The sequence below is a fragment of the Dermacentor albipictus genome, chromosome 6 (assembly GCF_038994185.2).
Source record: "Dermacentor albipictus isolate Rhodes 1998 colony chromosome 6, USDA_Dalb.pri_finalv2, whole genome shotgun sequence".
NCBI lineage: Eukaryota > Metazoa > Arthropoda > Arachnida > Ixodida > Ixodidae > Dermacentor > Dermacentor albipictus.
This window is the reverse complement of record NC_091826.1, coordinates 18,914,465-18,937,500: the sequence shown is the minus strand read 5'-3', so window position 1 is coordinate 18,937,500 and position 23,036 is coordinate 18,914,465. Positions and strand designations below refer to the sequence as shown.

The window sequence follows — 23,036 nt, the reverse complement described above, 5'->3', positions numbered from 1 at the left end:
CCGCTAATTTGGGAGTAGTATTCTTCAAAGTACTCGTAAGCATTGCATTAGTTTCACGCAATCTGTGCAATCGTATACCAAATACCTTCCCGCTTCAGAGGGTCTAGCAGGTGCAGTTTACACAACTGCGTTATCCGTTTTGTTTATTCCCAGTTACGGATTTCTGAACTTTGTGTTTCAATTTCTGAAGCTTACCAATTTACGGTATTTTTTTTTTACTGCGTGGTTTTATATAAATATTTTGCTTCAGGGTCCGAATAATTTAGCCTTCTTGCTTAACCGTCGCAAATTTAGTTCGGATATTGGTTCGACTTTTTCCCAGTGAGAGAAATATACACTTCTCATGCATTTGGATACGGAAATTGGAGTTAGCCCCGATTTCAGGTTGAGTACATTCGCAGCATAGACATTTGGGATACAAACTATGGCAGCCTTGCCGCAAGCAAGGCACTTGGTAAACCAGAAAATGCACAGAAGCGAAAGAAAGGTGTGGAGAGGATGTTGAAGTTCCCGCACTTTCTTTCTATGACGTCATGCATTTGGATAGAGACCCCTAAGAACTAATTGCCACTTTGTCGATAAACAAAACAAAACAAAAGCAAATTGCATTGCATTTTAAAAGAATAAGAAGCTCTCCTTGGAAATTTGGGAATTTTCTCCCAACGGGAACGGAAAAAAAGAACACTTACTTTGGAATCCATGCCATGACACTGACATGCCGGCGCTGTAATTCGAGCGCGAAGTTCAAAAGAAAGAAAGAAAGAAAGAAAGAAAGAAAGAAAGAAAGAAAGAAAGAAAGAAAGAAAGAAAAGCAGTGGCGCTTATTAACTATGCTAGTAATCAATATTTCTCCGCCAAATAAACATAAAGACAGTCTCCACAGAATGCAGTATCATTTTAAAACGATTTAATTTTCTTTTTTAGTCAAACGCGCGCACTAATATGAGATACACGCCTGCTATAAATTGCAAGCAGGATTATTCGTGAATCTTGAAAAAAATGGGATGCCTTTTCAGTGCTTGTTCATAGTCTGACCAGTCGTATGCATGAAACGCCAGCATGAATTGTCTGTATAGATGTATTTAACTGAATAATTTATCCAGTATTTATTTTATTATCACTCATGGTTGTCAACTTCCCACCTCGCAGTGTGCCTTGCAGAAGGCTCTTGTGGCGATTTCCTTACACACTGGGGATTTCCTAGCTCATATTAAATTACATCGGTAAGAATTTTTTGTACAGGATCTAGCAATTACAGTGTTCTAAATGCCCATGCCTAAAACATGTCAATTTGCAAAACGTCGGGAAAAAGTGCCAGTTTTTTGTTCAAGGAAGAAAAGAATTGTTTTCATGCTGTATTACGTCAGCGTTAAATGCTTTGACGTAACACAGTAATTTCGTCGACATCATTTCATGTGCGTTCTCGCGTATAAGTAATAGTTAGCTCGCACTGTTCTTATCTGCTAATAATTATTTCCGCCTCCTTGATACTGATAAACGTAATTATCCCGTCGTAAATAAAGAGTTTTATACATCAGGAACTCCAATTTAACGGTCACAGTGGCTCTGCATTTCGAAATGGCTTCGTCTTTGGCTCATACGCGCTCCAGCCGATACTATTCGTTGACCACTGTAAAACTAACTTGGTGCGTAGATGCCTCTAGCGTACGCTTTTTCCAAAAGCTAACCTCTTTATCCAGTAGAGACGCCACAAGCAAACACCTACCACACACTGTCTCACGTGGTTGTATTCCCTGCAGGCGTCATTATCTATGCATAAATATAGTACTGTATGCTCATTCAGTGTATGTGCAGAACGAAGTTGATCTGTAACAGCCAAACTACGACATTCGTCGTCAAGTTTTGCAAAATGTTGCCGTCGGCATATTTTCTGTTACATACATCGATGCTTTTGTAGCATCGATTATCTGTTTCCAAATGGCGAGCGTGACCATCTGGGATGTATTTATGTGAATGTCAATGCCTAATAGTTGCAATAAATATATGGTTATTTATTACTTCGCCATTCGTCTCACTTCATTATCGACTCTCCTGTTTTATAAGCTTCACCGTAAGCGTTCGGGTACTGAGACAGAGCATTTTCAACGACAATTTTTTTTTTCATTTTAAAGCTAAGTGCCTGGTAATTATCTTGCATAGTATGTTCGTGCCGTATCTGTCTTTTTTATGAAACGTAAGCATGCCACTTTGGAGGTCTCGCTATAGGAAGGCGAAAAATTGCCCATTTGTGGCTTTGTCAAGCTGTCTTCGCCGCAAAGCTTCGCTGCTCTGCAGAGAAGCACACTTAGTTTCGTTAGTCGCGTTTGCGCGTATACGAAGAGCTCAACAATTCGAGCTTTAAAAATGCCACACGTTCGTGTCAGGAAAATACAAACCGAATCCGGCGTGCACCTCATTCGGGAACACAGAAAGCAGTGTTTATTTAACGGAATACATTGCAAAAGGAACTACTTGCGAATGGAACAAAGTGAACAAAGAAATTGATATCGTAAAAGAACTGCAGATGACAACTTCGCATCACTGGTCGACATTTGATCTCCAGTTGGGATGCAAAGCTCGACCCTTGTAGCCCTTGGGGAGTCCGATTCTGCGGATCTTCCTCCTTGGACCTTGAATGACAAAAAGAGATAAAAAAAGAAGCACCGTGTCACTCTAATTTACATAACTCCATCGCTTCTATTCGAAGATCTACAAACTGTTAGTATTTTTCTTGTGTCATTAGTATTTTTCTTGTGTCAATAGAGCTGTTTGTCGATGCCCGTTCCAATAGATAAACATGTTCGCTTCCTTTACCGCGGGTATCCAGTACGTTTTCTACTGTTTTTGTCAGTGCATTTCATCACCATCGCTTGGAAGAGCGTACTACTACGCTTTTCGACCTGTTCATAGTCTTTGCTGCTCGTCGGCTGGACAATAAGTTTGCTGATAAACGACTTAGATATTCGGGTTTGGTAGAGACTTAATTTGTTCAACTAAGTGGCTGGGCCGCTCAAGCGGTCGGCCTGTTCAGCTTGCTAACTATTTCAAGCAGGTTAGTTCTCATTGCTTTCATCTCGGCAAGCATGCTAGGCGTGTCACCGAGCAAACATCTCCAGTTTTCAATAAAGAGCCTGTCTTTCATAGTGAGCTAACTAGTTCGTTCTTTCGTTCATTAGTTAGTTAGTTAGTTAGTTATTTAGTTAGTTAGTTAGTTAGTTAGTTAGTTAGTTAGTTAGTTAGTTAGTTAGTTAGTTAGTTAGTTAGTTAGTTAGTTAGTTAGTTAGTTAGTTAGTTAGTTAGTTAGTTAGTTAGTTAGTTAGTTAGTTAGTTAGTTAGTTAGTTAGTTAGTTAGTTAGTTAGTTAGTTAGTTAGTTAGTTAGTTCTCACGAGAATGCCGTAGGATGAAGTTCCACAAGACAAGGAGCGCATTGCACATACAAAAGCCAGAACACGTTAATCCAAGCCAAGACGTCAGTGCTTTGTTACCTTCACGCTCGGCCTCCGTCGGATTCTTCCGTTTTTCATCGGGCGTGCTCGCGACGCCGGAAGCGACGCTTTTGCAAGACGCCTCTTCCTCGTTCAAAGCTTGGATCTTGCACAGTTCGACCTGCGGTTCACAACTGATCCTTCCCGGTGAAGCCGACTTGGTTTTGGAATCTTCTTCAGGAGGGATGTTCTCGCTGTTCTCGAAAATGAGACATTCCTGAGACGCCGGGAGGACGAGGAAGTGCCTGGAGTTTTCGTCGAAATACACTTCCATGACCTTCTTGTAGGCCCCTGCCTCGGCCTCACTGCGGTTACGGGGCGTTCCGCTGTTTCCCCGTTCGTCCGCAAGAGGACGCCCTTGGGTGTCCTCGCGTAAGTATTGCCCAGGTGTAGTGTTAACGCCACTACCCTCTTCCTCAGGTGGAGTCAGTTGAGGATAATCCACTAATTTTGCCACTGCCTCGCTAGGAGCGCCAGTGCTGGGTGACCCATCATGGGTCCGCGGCTCAATGCAGCCGACGTTCGCTGCAGGCTCCACTGACGGTTCTTCCATCGCATCGTCATCGTCACTCGAGCAGTTAGGGGATCGCTCGTCCGGACCTTCTTCGGGACGAAAGCTACTTTGTCTGTTCGGGCTATATTTACAATAGCTGTGCAGTGACAGTACCGCTCTGTGGAAAGTACCGTTGTCCACGGACGCTATTGCACTACTGGTGTCTTCAGCTTCCACTGTAACGTTTCTTGCTATACGAAAGTCGTCCGACTCCCCTTCTGTGCGCAGGTTGGGACGTCCCACGCTTTGCAGCTGGAAAAACCGAGGCTTCTTGATTTCCGCAAGGGGATCTTCCGTTGGCGATTCCGAACTTGGCGGAAAATTCCTTTTCCTCTTTCTGCACAGTGACGACGCGGCTGAGTCAGTGGGAGTGAACAGTCCGTCCTTTGACTCCGCGTCTTCAGCGTGTGCCATTTCGCGACGACTGTACTCGGTCAGTCCGTCGAGCGGGTCCGAAGCACACGAAGCGCCCGAAGACGACGAGCCATCGGAGCAACCGGAATAGCAGGACAACAGGTCGTCCTCGTACTCGGACAGCTCCGACTCGCTGGTCGTGTACAGAGTGCGCGAACTGTCGTCGTCTTCGCTGTCCTCTTCGAAGCTCTCTTCGTCTGTCGTAGGGCTGCAGCTCGATGCAGAGCCCGTTCGGCGGTCAGCGCGTACTGGGGGCGTGCTCGCGCGCAGGGCGTGGTTTTGCACCAACAGTCGAATCTGGTTCCGCAGTTCTTCGATTTCCGCGTTTGTGGGAGGAGCCAGGCCGTAGTAGTGGCCTCGTTGTTCGTCTGTGTGCTCGAAACCTCCGGCCGGTTCCGGCAAGCCTGTCTTGTCGTGCGTCGTCGAGTGGAGCACGTCGGGCGTCGCGTCCCCGTCCTCGTAGAAGCTGCGCTCTTGGTCTTCCACATCGCTGAGGTGGCACTGCGTGCAAGGCACCGATTCACTTTTGTCACTGTTCTGGGTCCTGAAGACAGGACCTGACGAGTGGCTCTCTCCTCCTGATTGGGAGAGAGCGAGCGTTTCTTCTCCTTCTTCCACTCGAGAGCTGTCTTCGGTCTTCATCTGTGCGTTTGCAGAGGATACGTGGTTTCCAGCCTTTAAATCGTAGCACTCCGAGCATGGACCTGCGCTTGCAAGCGCACTCGTGTTGTTCATCCGTGACAACGCAACAGCGGGTGAGCTCGAAGTGTCGCAACGAGCACCTTCGGGATCGTTGAAGTTCATGTTGAAGTGTTCATTGCCAGAGTCAACCCTTGGCAGAGCGACTTCCGGTGGAGCGAACGCAGCTTCACCGGAAGGAATCACAGTGTTGTCCGTCGCAAAGTTTGTCGCATTCTTCGTAATCTCTGTACGCTTCGTCGGGACAGTCGGGGCAGAGGTCGGAACCTCGCAAACTCCTTCGCAAGAGGACCTTCCGCCAGCCTCGTCGTCGGATTCCATGAATTTGTCACCATCGGGGACCGTGGCGTCCGGGTTGAGGCCAAAGCAATTCCTTTCGACGTGCAGTGGTGTAAGTTCACCTGTCGGATGGGAGGTCGCCACCGTCGCCTCATTGTTCAAAACATTCGGTGACGAGCTCTTTGGGTAGTCGAAGATTTGCAGCAGGCACCTGGACACGGCTCCTAGTGTCTTCATACGTTGCAACGGTGCTGCGAGCACAGGTGGCTGGTGACAACCGCGGATGCCACCGGGAGCTCTAAATGCCAAGTCCGCAGCTGCGTGGTATCCGATTCTCGGAAATTCCAACGGCAGTAAATGGGGAAGCTCTTGGTTTCCTGTTTCACCATTGCATGACGAAGCCTGGACGAGGTCGAGCAGTTGACCGAAGTCATCCTGGTATTCCCCTTCCGGAAAAAGAGGAATCAGTTCTTTCTCGAACAAGGCGTTCGTAGGTCCAGTAGTGACCCCTTTGTCACCCATGGAAACGACCATACCGCGAGCCACATCCCTGCTGACGTCTACCCATTGGGGAGGTTCCATTGACTGCGGTGGAAGTCCTGCGAGTGTGAAGACGTCGCGTGCTTTGGGTGTCGAGTCGAAGTCGAACATGCTGTCTCCATTCCACCTCGCTGTAACGCCGCTGAGGACGAGCACTTCCTCCGCGACATTGCTGCGGGCTATTTTGATCATAGCGAGGGTGCCCCTCAGATCGAAAAGTCGTACGACTCTTGCGTTCTTCGACTCTGGTTTCAGGAAACCTTTGTTGTGAGCCCGCGAAAGTGCTCCTTCACACGAGTATTCGGAGACTTGTGTGTTCGCGGAACTAACCCTTGTTCCGGAACTATGCGCTACTGCGCACTTTCCCGCGATCGTGTTCCCCTCTCTTCCGGAGTCCAACGATTTTAGCAACCCGACTGGGATTCCTTCTAACAGCTCAAAATGGCGTTCAAGCCGACCAAGAGTGTTCATCGTTTGTACTTTTGGGTCCCTTGTCGCAGCGCTCGAGATTGACCGCACCTCACTGACGAGGCACCTCGGTTGTATATTCGGGTTTGAGTCAAGCTCGGAAACACTGCCTTCGTTTAGCAAGTCACGCTCGATGACCTTTATGGCAAAGTCGTCGCGGGCGACGACTGATGCTGTGGGATCCTCAACGGGCAGGTTAGGAATAACCTCTTCATCGCGATACCGCGAAGCTGAATCGTCCGTAGAGCTGTGTTTACTCGAATCTTCAACACATTGGTGATTAACGGTGACCCAGCCGCTAGGATCCTTATCAGGTAGCACGAAGGCGTCTTCTGCCTGATACCGAGAAGCTGATTCACCCGTCCCTGAAAGTTCTAGAAACGCGGCAGAGGTGGCTTTCGAAGAAGGGCTGGCCGCTTGCTCGTTCCCGCCACCAACCGCTAGCGCCAGTGCTGACGGGAAGTTCGCAGAAGCGTCGGTTAAGACCGGAGCTGGCCGCATTGTCGCGAGCTGGCGTCGTGCGAAGAAGAACGACGTCGCATCCAAGCGAAAGGGCAACGAAGTGCAATTGGCTTCTTCAATTGAACGGCCGCAGACGGGCGGCGAGGCGTTTTGAGCGCCGACGCGCCGTTGGCCTTGACGTTCTTTCTCTTGAGAGGCGAGGCGGGTCCCGTCGTCTCCCAGTTCAAAAGTGGCGCCTTGCTGCGCGGGGGCCCGTTCAGTTTCGGTTTCGGGTTGCAGTTCTCGCTGCATGCCAGCTATCGCGGTGTGCCTGCGAGACAAACGTTGTTTGCGCTGCTGTGATCAATGACGTCGCGCCGCGGTCTAACGCAAATAATGACATCACAATGATAGCTCGTTTATTTTCTAGCCAGCCACAAGTGACCATCTGCTAAATATCGGCTACGTGCTTCTACAACTTAAACACGATAAATGTCATAACCCATTTTTGCATGAAACGAAGTCTAAAAATATTGTAATTGTACTCACAGTAACAATATGCCCACGTCGTGTTTTCCTGAAGAGTTGTGCAAAGAGAGAGTAAGCGGACCTGAAGGTTCACTGCGCTCAAGAAAGAACAAGACTCTAAGTCACTGGGCAAAGCAGTGTCACTTTTCAAAAGGGAACTCACCTCTTCAATAGCTTGTTGTGATGTTCAACAGTGTTACTTTGTGATAACAACGAATTTTAGATAACTTTCCGACGCTTGAAGTGGATGGTTCCGAGGCGCACAGCGAAACGCAATATCTACTGCAAGTCGTCTGCTCGAGTACATTAGTGAAATGTTTTGCAACGTGTAGTATCAACCTAATAATAACAATAATATTTGTGGCCTCAAATTAATTTGGTGTACATTCTGACATGTTTTATTTGAGCTTTCTAACGAATGTTAGTTTCGTGCGCAACTACGTCGAGAATCTTCTGGTCCTAAACCGGAAACTAGCGTCGGTGGCGGTGCCCCACTTCCTCCCAAATGGCAGCGGGCGGTGGTTGTCGGCAGAGCATCGCGCGCCGTCGCTGATAATGTTTCCTTCTAGTCGCGCAACGATTTCCGAAGCCTTCACAAGTTGTAGGGAGAGCCAGCTACGAATTGTGAGTAAAACCGTTTACGCTTCCCATATTTCGGGGGCCACAAGTGAGAAAGCAACGCGCTCAAAACTCGTCCACATCCGAGATGATGTTGCCGACCGCGCGAGCGTGCTTTCCGATTCGACAGGGACTTTTATTTGTGTTTTCCTGCTTCTTGTAACGCTCTTTGTAGACTTCCTCGTGCTACCGGATGGCACATAGTGCCGTAGGGAATGTCCGGTACGCTCTGCTAGCCATGTAGGGCCCTTGAGAATGTACTACGCGGTCGAAAAAGAAAAGAGAGAGCAACCCCGACCTATATGTCGAAAACTAAACAAACGCGCTTGTCCATTGAATGGGAGCTATCCTTAGACTAGACTGTGTTGCATCTTTTTGGCCGTCCAAGAAAAACACGCATCCCTGCCCTGCATATGCACCTCGCCGACTTTTAGCAGGTTGGAAAGCCGTTGTCTCGTAAACAAGCAAAAAAGGGTCAACACCACTCCTCGCTTCCTTCCCGGCTGGTTCGACGAAAAGCAGCTCGTTTCGTTTATCTGACGAGCGCGCGCGAGCTCGCCACGGCATATTTTTTTGTTTTTCGACGAACCAGATGGCGAGGAAGGGGCGGGATCGCTGCGGTTCGGCGGTGGTTGGAGGGAAACACATCTGCGGCACCTTTCACCGCTCGTTTCTCGCTTCATTCTCCCCACCAAAACCACTGGGCCAGTCCGCTCGCACCTCGCGGCTTTACCTGCGCCTCAGGGTCACGAGCGCGTTTTATTCCGGCCCCGTTGTGGCGACATTCCAAAACAACTTTTTCCGAACTCTATTCCGCTCACGTAGCCCTCCACCGGCCCCCATTCTTTTTTTTTTCGTCTGTCCGGCGCACTTCGATAAAGAAACCTCTATGCGGGAAAAACTAGTCAGTCGGTCGGACAGCGTTCGACGCTTGTTTGGCGCGGCCAGTAGGGAGGCGGCCGACGGCAGGCGCTGCCGCAGACCTCGTGTGCCGAAGCCGCGTTTCTCAAGCAGTGTCTAGTTCTTTTTTCGTGCAATGCTTTTATTTTTCTTTCCTCCTCGTCTTCTCCCATCGTGCTCGCTCTCCTCGCGAGCAGCAGGTGTTTCCGGTCGAGGTATGGAAGCGCGGGGCGTACTACGGTGCTGAGTTGCCGCGCAAGCTCTTCTCACTCATTACGTAGTACACACACTCGCAGCTCTCTGCCTTGTCTTTGTCCCGCGGACGAGGGAAGCGCTCTTTTGTCTCTCCGCCGTGTCTATTACTTTTTTGTCGCCAGACCTGCTTTAGATTTCTTTCATCCGGGGACGGCCGTCGACGCAACGTTGGTGCAAAAAAGCGTAACTCTCCTGAAAGGACAGAAAACGCGGTCACCGCGAGCGCCTAGTCAGCAGAGGCACCTTTTTTTTCTCTCCGCCAGTTCACGCGTCTCTCATCTTCCTATTGTGCGCGGTTTGTTTTTGTCATCAAGTTCTACTTCTCTCTCACTCCGAGCGCCGCTCCACCGGCCCTGCGTGGTCGTCACACTCGGTCTGGCATGCGGTGAGTCGCTATTCTGGCTCCGGAGCCGCGTTACTGTAACAACGCCGCCGTGCTTTCAGCGTCGTCTGCTTGCATTCAAGCGAGCTATATGAAGAGCGACGCCTGCGGGAGTAGCTGGTTCGTGCGCTTCTTTTAGTCTTGTCTCGCGCTTGGTGTGCTTGTGTACTACGCTGCGTGGGTCCCGTTGCTTTGCACCCAGCAAGTCACGGCCGAGTGCGTGGTGTTACGACCTGCAGCAGCCAGTCGCTCGTACTACACGTGTGCGCGCGCGTCACCTCGATCGACGCGGACGGTCGCCCCTGCTTCTACTTCAAGGGTTTCCTTCGCCAGTGCGACGTAAGCGTATTTAGATTTTTCTTCGTAACCGCAGCGAGGTCTGTTTTCGTCTTTTGCAAGCGACAGAGCTCCTCTTAAGTGCGCGTTGAAGGGGGAGCGTCAAAAGTTTACCAAACGTTGGGCACGTAGGCGTTTCCTTTCCGTTGCCAACTTTTCGCAGTGCCCGCAAGCTGCTGGATAGCGCTTGCGTTACGCAATGCCCGAGAAATTTGTGCGACATATCAGTTTCGGAATGACCTAATCACTCTCCCACGTCGACCATGTCACTGGACGCCAGGAATTTGTGGCTCTTGACCGCCGAGCAGTCACGCTGTACTTCATTGCAGTCCGCGCAGCCAAGACGCGAAGAGTGAGTCAGATAATTTGCTCAGTTTCTGCTCGTAACTTCACTCGATCCGCGTCGCGAGCGAATCTACCGAAATCGAAGGATTTCTTTGTGCAACGCGACTGATCACGTGTTACCATCGTGCTGTATGCGGTTTTCTTTTTTTTTTTCTGTCGTCTTTTAAGGACTCGCTCCAAATTGCCTCGCTAATGCCGCGAAGGCTTCCATCTCGGCGTGGCGCGTGGCTCGCGATACCACCGACGCCCATTCTTTATCCAGCCCTAAATCGCGCTCGACCTTGTAGGAATTGCACCATACGCGAGCACAGCCCGCTGCTTGTGTTTGTGTGTAGCCGGCGGCAAAAAAAAAAAGCCGTGCTGTGGAGTTGCCTGCCGTTTCTGTGATTTCTTGCTTCGAGAGGTGAGGTGAACGACATCGGCGGGCGGCGGCGCACGAGCGAAAAAAAAAAAGAAAAAACTGGCGCTTTGCCACTGGCTTCCGGGGGAGCGCAAATAGCAGGAAGGGGGTATGCCCTTTTATGCCTGCGTTAATTTTTGCGTGAGCCCCCCCACCCCCTCCCCGCACTGCCTCTTTTGTGCGAGCGATCTTGGAAGAAAGCACGCCACTGCTCTTTCAGAACCCGCCCAGAGTCCTCGCCGACTACGTTTCCATCTGTGGTGCCCGTGCGTGCGAGCGTTTTTACCACCTTGTGGTGGAATACGAATTCGATCGTGTCGGGGAATGCAATTTCAGTGCCTGCGCAGAGTTGGCTTCGAGCAGCCCCGCCGATGCTGCTGAAACACCTGTCATTACCTCGTGGTTGCTTTCATAGTTTGTGTGTGTGCTGCCACTAAGCCAAAAACCTGCTGTGCACTCGTGCGTGTGTTCTTCAACAAGACCGTTCTATCCAGTCGGCCAAAGTTGGAAAGAAATTTCGTGCCAGTTGGGACATCCTGTGATGCCTACGTCTGACTGAAGATTCGAATCTGCGCTGGCAATTTTTTTCCGGCAGAGGAGGCGGAATGTTCTTGTGCAGGTATGATGCCTGATGCGTCTGCTGATGTGAGTCACCTATGCAACCTCCAGAACATTAAGGAACTTGTGGTCACTTGTAGCTGTCCGACATGCATGATAGCAACAGGTGCTGCCATAGAGTTTCATATTAGTATACCTAGAGGCAAATCTGGCGCTGCGATCGTTCAACCATCATGGGAATGATGGGAAGTACAGGCTTCGGATTGGCATTCTATTGACTGGTGAACTAGTCTACAAGTATTTTTTTGGCAGTTTTGGTTTCGCTCCAAGCGCAATTGCTATAACCTGCAGTGGGACAGTGCAACGCAAAGCTCTCTGCCTTTGTTATGTTGCTCGGAGTGGCGATAGCGCGCTGGGCCAGCGACTGGGACGATGCTTGTGTCGCGGTGTGGCGTCGAAGCCGTGACGAGAAAGCGGCGGCATCATAAACGTTGAAAGAACATGTTTTGAGCGTTTGGACCTTGGTTGGTTAAGTGTGTTAGGTTGACACTGTAGCGTTACGTTCTTTATGAAACTTCAAAATAGGACAAAGAAGGCACTACTGATACAAGACATATACAGTTGTACTTCTAGTGGCTTGAAAATCAAATTTTATTGAGGGCTTCATAATGTGCTCGTTTATGTGCTCATTGACATGCGTGTTTTAGGACTTTGAGAACACAAACTTACTTGTGGTAGGAAAGATAGCTGCTTCCGAGCTGTAGTATAGTGTCGCACAATGGGTACCCGCAAAGCCACGCTGTAACGCTTCGGAAGCGGTACGCCAATATAAAATATGATGAAGCATACTCGTAGGAGGCCACTAGCGTCCTAGCTAGCACTGCAGCAGATGTGCTTAAAAGTACTTGAAGACGTTCAGCAATCGTGACAGCCGACGCAACCTTTTCGAAAGAGCAAGAGAGTTCGCAAGTGCCTGTCGTCTGCGAGAAAAGTCTCGCGTTTGCAGCGAGCAGGCGTCGTAGCAGACGACACTTTTAGCATTCCGCTCAAGGGCGCAACGCTTTGTCACAATACATTTTTATTTCCAGAAATACTTGGTGAGTATTTTTATATAAGTACATGCACGGTTGTTTTGCTGTTGCAAAAATGAATAAATAATTATTCTTTGGCGTTAAATTGGGAACAGAATCGCACAAGTATGGATACCCTGGTGTGTCCTGGTGACAAACCATAGTAAACCATGCTTCCATGTCAAATTCATACAAAGTTTAGGTAGCGTGTTGTACATTACATAACATACTGCAAAAATAGAATTAGATTTTAAGCGATAATATTTGAGTATAGCTTTGTTTACTGCGCCAGAAGCAAACGCCACTAGTCTAAAGACCGAAGTCAATCCGAAGCCTGTACTTCCCATCATTCCCATGTAGGTTGAGGCAACGCTCATTAGAACCCCCATAGACACTAGCGCCACATTTCCCTCTAGGGTATTTATTTAGAAACTCTATGGGTGCTGCGAAGTGGTCGCAATCATTTATAGCTTTCACAGACTGCTAAAGAAAGAAGGTTCTTGCATCTGTTTATCATGGTACAAGCAGACCTCATTATGGCGGAACATCGCAAAAAGACATGAAACGATAATGCAGTGCATTGTCATGACGAGATTTGGCTGTTTGCCTATCATGAAGCCATTCAACAAGCTCTCATACAAATGCTTTTTCATTGCCTCAATTTACTATTTGTAGTGACAGTGCAGTGACTGAAGTTCTAGGCTGAGGCTCGTAGGGCATTCCTTTTTTTTTAACGCTTCTGCAGGCATTCACTTTCACTGCGACACAGGCACACTTCGCTTCGGTAGATAGCTAGCCGCTCGTCATTACAGAGTGCAAGTTCATCTTGCCTGACACGTATTTATAGCAACACGCGTACGCATCAACGATGACAGCGTACATCTTTATCGCAAACGTGGGCCGGAAGGCTGGAAGCCTTGACTCTGGCTGAATGCCAAGGCTTCATTTGCAAGGGAGATGTCCCCCTTCGGAGACCCCCGACCTGTTCCCTTGTCAAATGATGCGTGACCCCCGAGGAGCCAGAGCAGAACAGCAGAGGGAGACATAGGAGGGGAGTGGCTGTACGACAGGGTCTTCCTTGTATTTTTTTTTACTTTCCTGGGGGCTGTCACGCTAGCTGCTCATGTTTTGGGGTCATGGCATCTCTACGCTCTCAATCATTTGAGTCTCTGCAAGAGGAATGAATGTTGCTCCGCTGCTGATGCTTCGTACGATTTCTTCTGGCCTAGCTGAGAGTAGCTTGTGTATGGTTCAGCATTGGCTGCCTGCAGTCTGTTAGTTGTGGTGTGTATGGTAACCGCACTTCCCTCTGGATACATATGACAACTCTCACTTGTCACTGCTGTTTTAGGTATGTTGTGTACAACTTGTGGCTCCCTTGGAGGCTTTCAACTTTGGCTTTGTTTCATCAGTCGATTACATGCACTGGGAGAACTACTTGCCATATCTTTGTGCAATTTGTTTTGTTACACCTACTTATAAGTAGTGGTAATTTTAATCCTTTTATCTGGTGTAGATTCTTCTGTAGCATGCATACTAATTGCAGAATTTCAATGCATACCTCTATCATTTTTTGCTACTCGCAAGTCATCGTAAAGGTGTGCTAGCAGTGATCACTTCTGCTCTGAGTTTATATAAGACGTTAGGTTTTATATCATCTGCTATCCTGCTTTTTAAGTACCCAGAAACTAAAGCAGTGGGTAATTGTTAGGTTGAAATGGGGGAAATGCATAAAAATCAGTGACAACTATATATTTATATGGCATACAACTGACATGAGATGTATTGTGCTAGTAATGTTCTGTGACTGCAGTTTAATTTTGATAACATTGTTTCCTTACAAAATTAATTTATTCTGGATAACAGCATACAGTGATATTCTGGATACAGTGAAAATGTTGGCCATTGTTGCCTCTTTATATGGGCAAATTATTCCTTTTGACCACTACATATGTTCTAGTGCAGTTCCTGAAGTGAATTCTGTTGATTTGACTCCAAAGTTCTTACTCTAAAGTTATGGTCTGCTAAGACAGGAATAGTGTGGTTACCTTGGTAACCTGTTTCCACAAGCTCGTTCGTGATTTGCAAAAGCCATCAGGCAGTGAGAATTGCTTTGCTAAATGGAGTTTTGTTCAGATTGGAATGAAGCATTGGTTGGTGGAGGCAGAGAGATTTTTGCATGCAGGCTTTACAGGCAACTTGCATGCGTTATCAGTCTACAGGTTCATTTTGCATACCTTCATTCATAACCGTGCAGATTTGACCCGGGAAGTGATGGCAAGTTGCTTATGGCTTCAATGTTGGCTGTAGAACTTTGTCACTGCCCATATCATCAGCATCCTTTGTTTTGACAGTGCTTTCAGCAGGTTTCACATTTTTTGTTGAACCCTCTAGCTTGCACATTGTTAGTGGCACCCTGAACATCACTTCAACACTTGTGCGTACTGGCACTTTCTCTGTCCATCTGCGATGTTCCGGGGAAGTGAACTTGCCCTCCTAACATTTGCAGGGAGTGCTAGAAATCCAATGAGCATTTTCTGCCATGTTCACGAGTGGTGTTGGCTAGCACCATGAGGGCTAAGTTATAAATGCATGCATAAACGCTCAAGAAACTGTAAGCGCCCAGCCATTGCTATAGCTCAATTAGCAGAGGCCACATTCAGTCGACACAGGCAGCAAGTTGGATTTTCCTCCAATTTCGGTTTTCCATTATTCAGAATGCTTATGGAATTATTTCACAAGTCATTCTCTTTCACTGTTTGACTGAGTTCGATTTCTTGACCAAAACCTTTGAATTCTTGATACCTTGTCATCTTTGTTTTTATTTATGTCATATCCTTATGCATGCAGGATTTTAACCAGGTTTGTGTGTGTATGTAGATTAGTTGACTTCAGCACCATGTTTCATAGTCCCTGCTGCTGCATCTGTTCTTTGCACTGCCGTCCAAATATTCATTTCAGAGCCACAAAAGTAGCTGGATTCTGCTGATTAACTTCTTGGAGTGCAGGAAAGGGAAGTGTTTGCAAAAACTTAAGAACCTTTAGCTTTGGGAGCTCCTGCCTAAATACATGGGAACAGAGAACTTGTTTTTCTCAGGAACTACTGCACAGATTTTGATGAGGTTTGCTGCATGAAGAAGGAAGTGAAAATATAGGAACCGTAGAAAGCAGACGCTTTATTTAGGCCATCTTTCTTCATAACAAATTTTGAAAATTGAAAAGCGAAAGAAACAACTACAATGTTCACAATGCTGCAAATCAGCAGTCATAGGTGGAAAGTTTTCTTTGAAGGGGAGGGGGGGCAACCAACTTTTGGAACCCCGTGTGTGTGTGTGTGTGTGTGTGTGTGTGTGTGTGTGTGTCATATATATATATATATATATATATATATATATGTAAGTGTGTCACTTCTCGGAGAATCTGAGAATTTACAAGACCTCGTATAGGACAGATGTTTCATACCCCGAGTCCTCTCGCACCACCAAGAATCTGGCATTTCTCGGTGGTGTAATCTTCCTTCGTGTAATTGTATACTTGGCTATCACTGATACGGCTTCGTCCTTCCAGCTTAACTGCAGCCCCTTTCACTGTCTTTTTTGTTTCTTTTTCTGTTGGTCCGAGTATAAGCGCTGCTGCGCATGACTGCTGTTGATTCTGACTTCAAGCGAATCCCGCCTGGCCTCATTTCGGTTACTGTGTGAATTATACAGGATGCCTGTGGGAGTGGAGTCATGTCGTACCCTTCGTATTTGGAGGGTTTGTTTATCATTCGGAAAAAACTGGCAGGCAATTAGTATGCCACTCAAAATACCGTAATTAGATATCCCTTGGATGTGCCTGCAAATGCCTCATTGACACTTTGATAATTAGGATAGTACATCTCAAGTTAGATAATTTGTTACAATGACGTAATTAAACCTCAGTAACGAAAAAATTACTGGCAGCTACTCCACTGTACTGGAAACAATATGCACTAGTTTGTTCGAGTAATGCATTGCTCTTCTTTAAATCTTGGTGAATGATAGTGCATTGGGACACGCTTTATACATTTATGACCTCTGCATGCAAGTGACAATGTTTCCATCCCTAATGTTATAAAGTAATATAAATGGCTTTTTTTTTCATGAGTAATTAGCATTGTTTACTGGAAAGAGAAGCAAATCTGAGACATACATCATTCATGTGCATTTCACACGCCATTGATGAGTCTCTGCCAAAGAAGCCACCGAAGTCTGTAGCGTTTTTTCAGGGTAAAAAAAAAAAAAACGCAAAGCAATTTGAAGTGAGGTGAACATACAGCAACATGTTCATTCTCTAGGCATAGGCTATCCATACCTTTAGAAATAATTAATTGGCTATCTCCTTCTCTTTCAAAAATATAATGAAATTTGTCATTTGTATACATTTAATTATGTATGTTGTGTAGGTGCATTGTTTGCAATGGTAATTTTTGAAGTGAGAAAATACGGATGAGGCAGTCGCCGCTGGTGCTTCTAATGCTCTTGTCCTCCTATTGTCAGGATTTGCAGAAATAAAGCGAAAGTCTGAATTAAAAGCCATGCATGTCAGCGCCAACAATGATGTAGTAAGCTATTAACCACAATAAAATGTTAAGAGAAAAGGTCGAGGTAAGCCAAAAGAAACCTCAAATGATGTTAGTGAAAAAGCTCTAGTAATGATATGTTAGGAGTGTTGGGGGGGGGGGGGGGGAGGGAGCAAGTACGCTGAGGCATTGCCGGGCTTAGCCTCCCCCTGCCCCAGAAAATTCTGGAGGTGTCAGCAGTGAGAAATGTGAAAAATATCAAAATTCTGTACTCTACATTTTATATCACATCTAAATCTGACAATATTGATGTGTCATACACCGCCCTGAGATATAACACTAATTTGTGAGCTGCACTTTTGCAAAACCCATGTAAACTGTGTTACAAACGCATGTAAGCTGTAAATTCATATATCCCATTTGTCCAGTTTAGCTGCTCTACAACAGATGCAGTTTACAGAACTGTGATATCTGCTTTCGGTGCATTTATAGACTTGCAAACTTCATGCTTCAAATTTTTCGAGCATAAATTTTCAGGAATTATTTATTCCCAAGCCATTAATTGTATATCTGCTTCCAAGAGTCATCAGAATTTTACTTTCTCTCAAACGGAAAAAAAATTTCATTCAAATCAGTCTTCCTGTTGGCTCAAAAAAGCATTTCTACATTTTACGTGTATTTGAATAGGGAAATCGGAGCTCGCCCCGAGTGAAAGCTTCCTCTAAAGTAGTAACTGAAGCTAAATTTATTTCTCTTTTCTGGGATTACAAAACCCTTGATTTCCATAGTTACGGAAGGGGGAATTAAATGTCTTTTCAGATAAAAATAACTTCCAAAATGCAGTTTTGTGAATCTTCGGAAATTTCAGCTGTAACCTCACCTTAAGCTTGTAACAGCAGCAGTGGAACCAAGTCTGCTTTGTCATCGTTACAGCGTCACAGATGCCTTGTCCCTTGTGTGGTATCATAACAAAAATGTTTTTGTAAATGTAGACAAGCTTTACCCCTCTCACATTTATCTGCGCTTTTTTTACAGATGTGAAATGGGCAACCTCCTGCGCTTGCTGTCGAGGGATGATGCCCCGAAGTATGACGTCTTTGTTGACTTCGAAAGTAAGTTATGCAACACAGCATCCACCAGCGGAGAAATCCAGCGTGATATAGTTTAATCTGCAAATAAATTTGCACACACCGCAGAACATCTTGTCATTAGAACGACCGAAAAGTTTTGCCACAGAAAGAACCTAGTTTGTCGCTAGACAGAATGACATGTCAATACTGAAGCACTATATTGTAGGCACTACATTCAGCGGCCCTTGCTAACAATTTCTTTGAATTGCAGGCCATATCAAAATCTCACATCGGCACCCTTGATAGCTCTAAACAAAGGTTTAATCTTGTGGTGGTTGCAAGCTGAAGGCCTGTTCTTTTGGCAAGAGTTTGTTTTGGTGCAATGTTGGTGACCTTGCAAGTGCTTATATTAAGTTTTGTGTTGAAATTGTTCAGGATATGCATTTTATGCACCTTGTCACTCTCTTCAGTTTTAAAACGACACGAACGGCAAACATAAAGTTGAGGTAAACTGACGCTCACAAGAACCTCTTAAGCATCACTTTTACTGGGCACTGAGCCTTTGTGAGAAAATTACGTACTGTCGGAAGATGCGATGTCTTCAGTTGCAATTCTCTCCACGACTAAATCGCCTCTTGGTGCAGCAGAAATGCGTATAAGCTTTGAGGACCATGACCTATCGCTCTAGCTTGACTGCTGTTAGCCACTCATCAGAAAAGCTAGCCAGTATTGCTATTAGTGTTGCTTTGAGGATCGCAAAGAACGTAAAACAAATGAGAACACAGAGCAGCTGTCTATTTGAAAGCTTTTGATGCGTTAGCGTTAGGTGTATCAAAGTGAAAAAAGAATGTGTGTGAAGTGTGGGAAGGCCAGTCACATGGTAGAGGAAGAGAGGGGATGCGAGAGCTTTGAAGAGTGTGTGTGTGTGTGTGTGTGTGTGTGTGTGTGTGTGTGTGTGTGGGTGTGCGTGCGTGTGTGTGTGTGTGCGTGTGTCCGTGCGTGCATGCATATGTGTACATATATGTGGTACTACTGATGGTGGTCTGCTCCAGACCACCATTAGTTGCACTTAGCTCCTCGAAGAGGCAGGATGTGTGTCAAGTTCCTAGACAGCACTTTGCAATGTGGTGAACACAGTTTAAGTTGTGGATCGGGGACCTCAAACAGGTACAACATGATGCTGACATGTTTCTCTCACACTTGCCGCTAAATTGCCACTGAATTATATCTCAAGAGGACAGACAAGATTTTATTGTTCATCAGATATGTTGTTCAGCTGGCAGGCCTCCTCTTTTAGTGCAGTCGGGGGCAGTTTTATGCATACTACAAGGTACTGTATTTATTCAATTCTAATGCACCCTTTGTTATGCACACCTGATTTTCATGGCTGGAAAGGAGAAAAATGTAATGGCCTTCACTGTTCACTTATGGGATTTTCATTGTAAGAGAGCAATTACACTTTGTTCCCAAATGGTGACACATTTATTGCACCTGATCAACATTTGACCAGAAATCAGTCATCGCTCTCAAAAGACTCCTTATCACTATCAGCCCACAGCATCTCATGTTCGGTGCTGTCTATGGCATTTAAATTACTGCATTTCTTCTATGCCTTGCAGACTATGGCAGCCTAACAAGCTTATAGTAGATACAGTGTAGCTGCTACTAAAGCTGCTGGTAATGAGTGGATTGGTTTGGATTACAGCAATCTTGAATGCTGACAACAGCTTGCCATTATTGCATTTTCGGCTTTGTGCTCATTTCTAACACACATCATTTTTTAAATAATCTTTTCCTGAAAGAAAATGTGCATTATAACAAATTAAACACAGTATTTTTCATGTTCAGACATTTAGCCTGGGAGGTGAAATTGCTTGTATGGACAAGTAAAGGATGGGGTGGATCTGCCGGGGACGTGGGAAGGACCACAGAGTGCTAGAAAACATACCATCAATGTTTGGCTTGCAAATAAAGTGTGCAAAAGTCTCCACATTTGCTTCTCTAGCTGTGACCAAATTATGTGTCAACTGGGTTGCAAACAACTGTACCGGTGGCTTCCTTTCGTCATTCCAGATGCTGAGCCTTCAGAATCCGAAGAGGAGACGTACTACGTAGTGCATGATGTGCTGCAACACTCGCGGGACATACTCTTGGAACTGCAAACGTACAAAGGCGCGGGCAGCGAAATCAGGGAGGTGAGCACTGATCACTGCCTCCAGCCACTGCACACTGCTTACAGTAAACGCTCGTTATAACGAAGTCATCAGGACAGGATATGAACTTCAGTTACAAGTGGTATATGTTTTATTAAAAGCTGAGACCCTCTAAAAAGACAGTAATGCTGCACTTCCACCCCATTTTTGTGAGGGACATTTTAAAGGTTGCACACCACCACCTCCAAAGAGTAACTTCTGACAAAGGACCCAAACAAGCTGTGAAACGTCTGGCTAACATATCACTTTATTTGATTGGGGTAGCTCTCAAAGTCCTAACCAACAGTCCTTTGTTCCATCGCAGAGGGGCAATCAGCCTTTGCAAGCCTCCTACATCACAGATTAGGGGATGTGGGAAGCTCCCACCCTGCCAAGTAGACGACCGCTGACGAAAGTGTGGTGCAGGCTCAAGAGCTCAAGGAAATGTTCTGAAAGCGAGATCCTTGTATGATCTTGTCCCTGCTCTCTTTGCAAACAAGTTTTGAGCCGATCAAGCTGCTCAAGTCTGACTTTTGCTAGTGTGACACATTGCATTGGTTACCAACATTCGTTGCGCAGGCTATAGCCAACCCAAGAAGTGAAGCCCGTCAGATGAAAGCCTGGGAGGCCGTGCTGCCCCTTGTCTCCAAGCTGAAGCAGTTCTACATCTTCTCACAAAGTCTAGGTGAGTACTTGCAATTAATGGCCTAGTTTGCGTTGCTATTGCTCAAGGCTGTTATCATTAACACTTTCTGTGGCAAGGATTCCTGTAGGCATGTAATGTTTTATGGAAAATATCTGATACCAAGAAAAACAACTTCTGACAAATTTTCAGAAAGGTGAACGGAAACAATGCTGATGACATAATTCATCGATGTCATGCCAAAGATCTCTGAAATTCCACAAGTGACCATGCATCGCATCGGAGCTTGTGCCTCTGTGCCCTATTTTTGGAGCCTGCTGCATAATGCACATGCTTGGCTTCGGTGGCACAAAAATGGTCTTCAAATAAATATTGCACGCCACTATGATTGTGAATTAAGAAGCCTGAATACTCGCATGCTGCTTACAGCCCTTTGAGTTTTTGACACTTTATGAGAAAAACCTTTGATTCATTGCCAAAACCTGCAGTGGGGATTTGTTCTTTATTTTTCTCTGACTTTCGTCATTCAGATGCGGAATGCAAAATTTTCACTTCATTTAAAAAATTTGGACTAGAAAGGGTTAAATTTCTAGTATACTATTACAAAACTGACTGGTCTATTGAGTTGTTCACATTTAGCCTTCAACAAGACAGTGTACCTAACAGAGGATAGGTACTGTTTCTGAACAGTTGAAGTTTACTTACGTCGGGGTAATGCAGTATGCAACGATTCTATTGCGGTTCTTAGGATTTTCAGTGGTCTGAGAGGTTTGACGTTTACATTGTAACCACGACCTACCTTTCACGAATGGTGGATGATGATAAAGGAATACCATCAAGCTAATGGAACATTTGCATTATACGAGCATTAGTTCCTCAGAGAACATTGAGAGGAGCTTCAGTCTAAACACTAAATTGTGCCTGACAGTCTCAGCCACCTTTACAGATGTGCACACAATGTAGTTACAACCTGCAATACACATATATATCATATGCGTGCGCATAAGATTGTGCAACATGAAATGTAATACTGGAGTTAACCAAGTATAGGAAGCTCAAAATATAAGCACCCACAGTAGTTGCAAAACTTAGCAGGCCACAGTGATAAAATATTCATACAGTAAGCACCAGAACACCTAAACTCGTTGAATGGCAAATGGAAGTAAAAAGTTAATATGCAGTCTTTTTGTGCTTGGAACAGAGTAAAAATAGACATGCATAGAGAGACCAAACCTAATTCTCGAAATGCATCCGGTCGTACTTTGCTGAATTACTGTGGAGCAATTTAATATAGGAAACATAAGTTGGCATATCACTTCTTTCAAGCAAATATGTCATTGACGGTTAAGAGACTTCTGCGCTTCTTGTTTGAAAGTAGAAATTTTATTTTCAAAAATCTTACAGCAACACAAAAATCAAGGCCAAAGTCAATCCAAGAATAGTCATATTGCTCCTATATTGGTCATTTCACCCTAGTGCTAGGCCTATTTTGGCTGTGCATTTTGTTCTACGTGGGACTTTTGTCATTTTGACATGCAAGTTTTTACAACATCTGACAAGCAGTCTTGCCCTCTTCTCTTCTTCACTCTTGTCTTCAGAGGAAGTTGTGCCGCGCATCCTGTGGGAGCTATGTTCGGGTCCGCGGACCCCTCGCGAACACCTGGAAACGCAACAGGCCCTTGTGAAGCAGTTCGCGGAGATCTTGGACTTCGTACTCAAATTTGACGACCTCAAGGTAAACAAGGTGTTTTAAATCTCTCAGCTTCCCGTCCAAGCTTCTCTGCCGGGGGTCCTGTCACTTTACTCCTCCTCCAAATGCCAGATTTGCTTGAAAGTGAGACCCTGCTGTACCTCTTGATGTCTGAAAAGTAAGGTACACCCAGCCACAAAGGTTTACTGGACATGTGTTCCACGACTAGAGTGAATTTCATTCTGTTGAGGCTTTGTGCTTCTAATTAAATGGATCACTGGATAGGTTGCAAAAGCTACAACAGACTGAAACTTTCAATTTGAGAATATGTGCACAGGCTTATGAAAAATTCAATTTGTTCACAAATCTCAAGTCCCATGGACTTTTGGGGCTGACAGTGCGGCATTACACAGCATTACAATAATCACAGCCGAGAGCTCAAAGAAACAGAAATGATGTCAATACTAGCAGGATGGATTCATGTAAATTGTTAATGCTTTCCTGAAGCTTAATGGACAAGTTGGCACCCCTTGCCAACATCTCTTCTTGGCTGCCATTGCACTGTGCTGCATCACATGTTATCTTAGGCGTGTAGGAAAACCTGCTTTGAAGTATTGCCTCAAGTC

At 45.8% G+C, this 23,036-nt stretch overlaps 3 protein-coding genes across 6 annotated transcripts in view; 2 read left to right on the top strand and 1 right to left on the bottom strand.

Annotated features, from left to right (window-relative positions):
- The window catches only part of LOC135896319 (musculin-like), a 56,829-nt gene extending 54,821 nt beyond the window's left edge, over positions 1-2,008 (top strand). For both annotated transcript variants that reach the window (XM_070540040.1, XM_065424684.1), the window contains one exon: positions 1-2,008. This exon is cut by the window's left edge and continues 1,002 nt beyond it. The gene's annotated coding sequence lies outside the window, so the exon portion shown is untranslated.
- A 408-nt stretch (positions 2,009-2,416) lies between these two features.
- On the bottom strand, positions 2,417-7,683 carry LOC135896325 (uncharacterized). 2 transcript variants are annotated; one of them, XM_065424689.1, is made up of 4 exons: positions 7,572-7,683; positions 7,430-7,501; positions 3,487-7,211; positions 2,417-2,630 (listed from the first exon to the last, which is right to left on the bottom strand). In XM_065424689.1, the coding sequence occupies exons 3-4, from the start codon at positions 7,190-7,192 to the stop codon at positions 2,539-2,541; spliced, it is 3,798 nt and encodes a 1,265-aa protein (XP_065280761.1). In that variant the 5' UTR covers positions 7,193-7,211; positions 7,430-7,501; positions 7,572-7,683; the 3' UTR covers positions 2,417-2,538. The 2 variants fall into 2 exon arrangements, with proteins under 2 accessions (XP_065280761.1, XP_065280763.1); XM_065424691.1 differs by having other exon boundaries at positions 7,430-7,457; positions 7,572-7,682.
- Positions 7,684-7,889: 206 nt separating this feature from the next.
- The window catches only part of LOC135896327 (CYFIP-related Rac1 interactor B), a 40,213-nt gene continuing 25,066 nt past the window's right edge, over positions 7,890-23,036 (top strand). Inside the window, exons 1-5 of one of the 2 annotated variants that reach the window (XM_065424695.1) lie at positions 7,890-8,032; positions 17,851-17,927; positions 19,959-20,080; positions 20,657-20,762; positions 22,319-22,455. In XM_065424695.1, the coding sequence (XP_065280767.1) occupies positions 17,858-17,927; positions 19,959-20,080; positions 20,657-20,762; positions 22,319-22,455 (435 nt within the window). In that variant the 5' untranslated portion in view covers positions 7,890-8,032; positions 17,851-17,857. Of the gene's footprint in view, positions 8,033-8,979; positions 9,567-17,850; positions 17,928-19,958; positions 20,081-20,656; positions 20,763-22,318; positions 22,456-23,036 lie in introns of those variants that run through there. The other variant, XM_065424694.2, reaches the window with a different exon arrangement.